This window comes from Salmo trutta, chromosome 2 (genome assembly GCF_901001165.1).
Source record: "Salmo trutta chromosome 2, fSalTru1.1, whole genome shotgun sequence".
Taxonomy (NCBI): Eukaryota; Metazoa; Chordata; class Actinopteri; order Salmoniformes; family Salmonidae; genus Salmo; species Salmo trutta.
In genome coordinates, this window is record NC_042958.1 from 64,106,281 (window position 1) to 64,111,583 (window position 5,303).

Genomic DNA, 5,303 nt, shown 5'->3' on the forward strand with positions numbered 1-5,303 from the left:
AGGCATGCCTTCAACTTTGGTCATCAAAAATAGAAACTCCCCCTTCATTTGAGGAGGGGTGCAATTGATTATATTATTTGGAAATATATAGAGCTCAACTTATGATACAACTCAAGCAAGAATTTATAAAAAAGCCTTTCTTTCAAAACTGAGGACTGCCAGCCAACTGCTGGAGAAAGAAAATGGCAGACGGAAGGGAAGGTGGTGCGGCTTCTCAACAGCTTTCACCTATCCAGTGTCAAGATATGTGCATATGAAGGAAAAGACACAACCAGAAGCCACTTAGCTACTATTAGGACTCAATCCTGGAATGTGCTCCAAAAGTCTCAGATATCTCCCTTCATAACACATACGAGTCTAGGTGGACTTCAATGTGTATAATTTAAGTTTTTATCTTGTCCTTTCAAACGGTCAATATGGAAATCAAACAAGGAAACAAGACTTATTGAATTAGAACTCACACCAGTGGTGAATCTCAAAAGTCCTTCCTCCAGGTTTCTCCCTACCCTCTCAAAACATCATAGGGAAGCAAGGAGAGCATTGTATAAGAATTTTTGAGAGTCACACATTGTGACGAAATGGTGGTTTTAGAAGGGTCAAGGGGCACACCCAGGGTGAGTCCTCATCTATCGGTTGTAAAACTGAGACGACACCCACGCCAGGCCCCACTTGAGGTTGGTCAACATGAATTTGAGCGCCTTGGTCCACTGCTCCTCTGAGTTGAACTGGGTCTTGATGGAGTAGGAGCCGCCGCTGCCTCCTGTGTCCTCAATCTTGCCCTTCTCGACATCCATCCTGACCCATAAAAGAAAAAGGTGCATTAAAACTCAAACCCCCAAGTGTTTATTTCTTGAAGGGTATGAAAGAAACTGGTGAAACATCTACAGCTGCTAACACCACATTTAAAAAAAAAAATCTAAGGCCAGGACGCTAAGACAAAATCATCTGCAGATGTCTCATGCTAGTGACTAGTTGGAGGCAAAGGATTAAGCTGTCAAAAGCTGACCAACTCCAGTTATTTCTGTAATGTGTCATACCACAGTATGTGTCATAATACCCATAAAACATAGCGGTCAAACAAGGAAATGGTTCCAACTGTTTTTTCACCATCGGTTTTTCCCCATAGAAATTTTTTGAAACACTTAAAATTAGGGATGTGTTTCATGTAGGCTTACCCTTGTGTGACGTTTCGATAACCGTGTAAATATCTGTAGGACAAGGTGACTTATCAATATATTTGCCGGTATTTAGCCCCCAAAAATGAAATGCTAATTGGCTGCTAATGTGGCTATCATAAAGAACTACAAATGCCATGATGATCTGGACGAGACTGCTGAGGCAAAGGTAAGAATCTCTGAACTAACTATGTTTGCTAAATTTAGTAATGAATAAATTGGCAAAATGTCTTTAAATTGACAATTCAGAGTTCAGTAATATGTTTCACCTCAAAGAAAAGTGGCATGTTTAAATATGAGATGAGGGCAAGCAGTTTAACACAGGTAGGTCACCATTTTGGGCTGCATATTATGGTCTATTATGACATCACATCCACATAAGTGTGTGAGATTCTAGAAGTCTCATTATTTGTGAACCAATTATGATGTCACAACTGATCAATAAATTCCAAATGTTCTGTTTGAACATTCTGGTGTCTGACTGCTGAAAATAGAACACTAGTATCCAAGACAATCAAGCAGATTCCTCCTGAGATATAGTTAACACAGTAGATCACCATAAAATATAGAAAATGCTACTAGATGAAAACTTAATTGCAGAAAGGGGTTAAAAGGCCACTGTCAATCTCCTTGATGATGAGGAGATTCTTGCAGCCGCTACAGGAACATAATGCTTTAACAGGGAACCTTGGAGCTGCCAGTAGCAACTCCGTTCAGCCTGCCTTGCCATCTCAACCCAAGGCCACTGAGAAGCTTCCGGCGATCAAACAAAACAGTTTAAACACCTCCAGAATCCCAGTACTGGAGTTGACTGAAGAAAGAAAGGGTGCTCTGCAGCGACTTGCCAGTTTGAAGGCTGTGGAAAAGAAACCACATCCTCCCTCCAGAATCCCAGTACTGCAGAAGAAGAGGTCCATCTGCAATGGGAAGAGTCAAGGACTGCATGTAGCTTCAACACCTCAGCAGTCAGGGAAGGCTACTGTTCCTCCCATACGGAAGCCACTGCAACCCATCCGTACCAAGAGGGATCAAACCTGTGTGGTGAAAGACATCTACCTCCATAGTGCCAAGCCATTGAAGGCAGTCCATGGAGCCAATATGGTCGCCAAGATTCCACTGCCTCCCATTAGAGCCAGAGTCACTGTGCCAAACAATGACGACAAGAAGAAGCCATTCCAGCCAGTCAGACCAGAGGGCAGCCCTCGTCCTGCTGCTTCAAAGTACAGAAGGCAGGTTGTGAAGAAACACGTTCAGTTCAAGACTCAGACACTAACTGTACAGGATCTACCGCCGTGCCCCGATGAGATGGTATGGGACGTCTTTAACTCAGAGGCTGAGCAGGTGATGGCATACATGAAGGCCAAGCTGATCAGTGTCACCCAAGAACTGAAACTGATTAAAAGTGGGGCCAAGATGGATGCTCAGGCTTTGGAGGAGAAAAACGCGAAAGTGCGGTTGAGAAAAAAGGTGGAGAAGTTCATCCAGGAGATCTGCCTGATGAAGGTGGATTCTGACCTATGGGAGATGATAAGAGATAACGAAGAAGAGGAAGAAGAGGAAGAAAGGATTAAAGAGGTGAGGAGAAATGGAGAAGAAAGCAGTGTGGCAAGTAAGCCAAAGCAGACAGCCACAAGATACACTGTGAGCAAGCCAAAGGAAGTCAAGAAGGGTTTGAACGTGGAAGAGAAAAAGGAGGACAGACAGGTAAAGTAGTTTGACATTCCAAAGCCATGCTAACTGTTGATCTAGTGTAGTGTTGGTGATCACGTGTGTTTGTATTAGAGGAGGCTGATGGGAGGAGTTATAGGAGGATAGGATCATTGTAATGGCTGGAATGAAATGAATTGATCGCAATCAAACATGGTTTCCATGTGATTGATGTGTGTGATACCGTTCCTTTTGTTCTATTCCAGCCATTACAATGAGCTCCTCCCACCAGCCTCATCTGGTTTGTACATGTTGTATATCTTGTCTTTGTTGCCCAGCTGCCCATTATTTGTCCCATCTGATAACATCCATTCATTCAGGTGGTGTTGAAACGTCGATTTGGGATGAGTGCAGCCAACTCCAAGCTGAATCAGTGTGAGCACTGCGGCCGGTGCTTTGATTCTAGTCGCCTGGAGAAACACAGCGAGATCTGTGCCAAGCTCTCCTCCAAGAGCTCTAGACGGGGGGTCTATGACTCCACCAAGCACCGTCTCAAAGGCACTGTACTGGCTGGCTACGTGAAGCGATCCGTGGTGTGATGCACCAAGGGACCTGAGTCTGTCACTCTTTTGTATTTTGGATTGAACAGACAGACATACAGTGACTGATAAACCACCTGCTGCCCAAATTAGGACTTCTACCTTGGAATCTGTGAGGGTTCCAATAAGAGGCAGTACTACTAGGAGGCAGTATTGTATCCAGAAACGTCTAAACCAACAGTGTTCAGCAGTTCCTCAAATCTACAGAAACACCTGTATAAAACACCTCAATAAAATCAAATCCAAACACTCATCTAAATCATTCTGTCAGATGTGTTACTAGTGCAGGAAAATAGAATAAACTAAATATTAAGAAACAAGGGAACGTATTTGTGAAATCTGAATATGAAAAGGAGTGATTTTTTTTTATGAATTGGAAAAATGAAGAAACATGAACTAATTAATTTAGTTGTATAACTTACCAAATTTACACAAATAACTGAAGTTGGTCAGCTTTTGACAGCTTTATCCTTGGACTGTCGACATAATCCATGGATGATTACAATTACAATTCGATGATATCTGCTAGACTAGTTGACTGACCTGTAGTGCAGGCAGAATCCCGTGTCTCCCTTCTCCACCTCCTCCTTGAACTGCTGCACACAGTCTAGGAAGGCCACCATGGCATGGTCAAACTTGTTGTCCCAGAAGAAGCGCAGGCCCCCTGTACAGTACAGTGGTAGCTCCTACACACAAGAAGAAAGAGAGAGTGGAATGTGCCATATACAACATGGCTTATTCACTGGGGTTGGCTTCGGCCAGTCTAATGAGCATTGGAAAATAGTTCACTCTTTTTTTCACAGCTCATTAAAAAAGGTTTGTTGTTTGTCTCCATATAGTAGCCAGCGGTAAATGTGTTCATGTACTGTACCTTTTAGTTCGAGACCTCACTTGTTGGTAACAACCATCACACCTCCTCATCCATGCTTCACTGTGGGAACCAAACATGCAGAGATCATCCGTTCACCTACTCCTTGTCTCACAAAGACACGGCGGTTGGAACCAAATCTCAAATTTGGACTCATCAGACCAAAGGATAGATTTCCACCGGTCTAATGTTCATTGCTCGTGTTTCTTGGCCCAAGCAAGTCTCTTCTTCTTATTGGTGTCCTTCAGTGGTTTCTTTGCAGCAATTCGACTCTGAAGGCCTGATTCACGCAGTCTCCTATGAACAGTTGATGTTAAGATACGTCTGCACTGCAAAAATTGAAATATAAGTAAGACTAAATATCTTAAATACTGGCAGTATATGCTTGTTTTTGGTTGGAGCATTTCACTTGTTTCAAGCTTTTTTGTCCCTAATTATCTTAAGATAATATAACTTGTTACTGAGATTGTGTTATTGGTTCTGAGTAACTTAATGCTCAAAACTATAATTAACAGAATTATAAAGCCGTTTGATCAACTCTGACAAGTACAAAACTGCTTTGTCAAAGTCAGAATTTCTTATTTCAAGCATCTTATCCTTTTCATCTCTTCACATATTAAGAACAATTAATGACCAAATGGAATTCACTGTTTTATTGTCAATCATACACACAGCACAGCAATCATGTAGACAAAATACAGTACAGAACAAAGACAGTACACTTTTCATATCTGGGGAACACAATGAGTCATTTGAACTGTTGTCCAATTCTATTACTTCCCCAAGATGGTATTTGACTTGTACATAAGTTTGGCTCTTGTTGCTAATTGTGTAATGAGAGGTAAAATCAATCAGCTTTTCAGCATCCACTAACTCAGTGGCCTGTGCAAAGTGTGGGACCTCAACTTGATAAGCCATGATGTTTCTATCAAAGCGTCTAGTTTGAAATGGTTGAAATTCCAAACAATAAAGCCCAGAATCAATAAGCAATATGTTTTTGACCAGTCCAAATTC

At 42.0% G+C, this 5,303-nt stretch overlaps 1 protein-coding gene across 1 annotated transcript; it reads right to left on the bottom strand.

Moving 5' to 3' along the window:
• Positions 1-246: 246 nt before the first annotated feature.
• LOC115160895 (beclin-1-like) lies at positions 247-4,364 on the bottom strand. Its single transcript, XM_029711404.1, has 2 exons — positions 3,965-4,364; positions 247-795 (listed from the first exon to the last, which is right to left on the bottom strand). Exons 1-2 carry the CDS (start codon positions 4,042-4,044, stop codon positions 627-629), a joined length of 249 nt encoding a protein of 82 aa, XP_029567264.1. The 5' UTR covers positions 4,045-4,364; the 3' UTR covers positions 247-626.
• Positions 4,365-5,303: the final 939 nt, after the last annotated feature.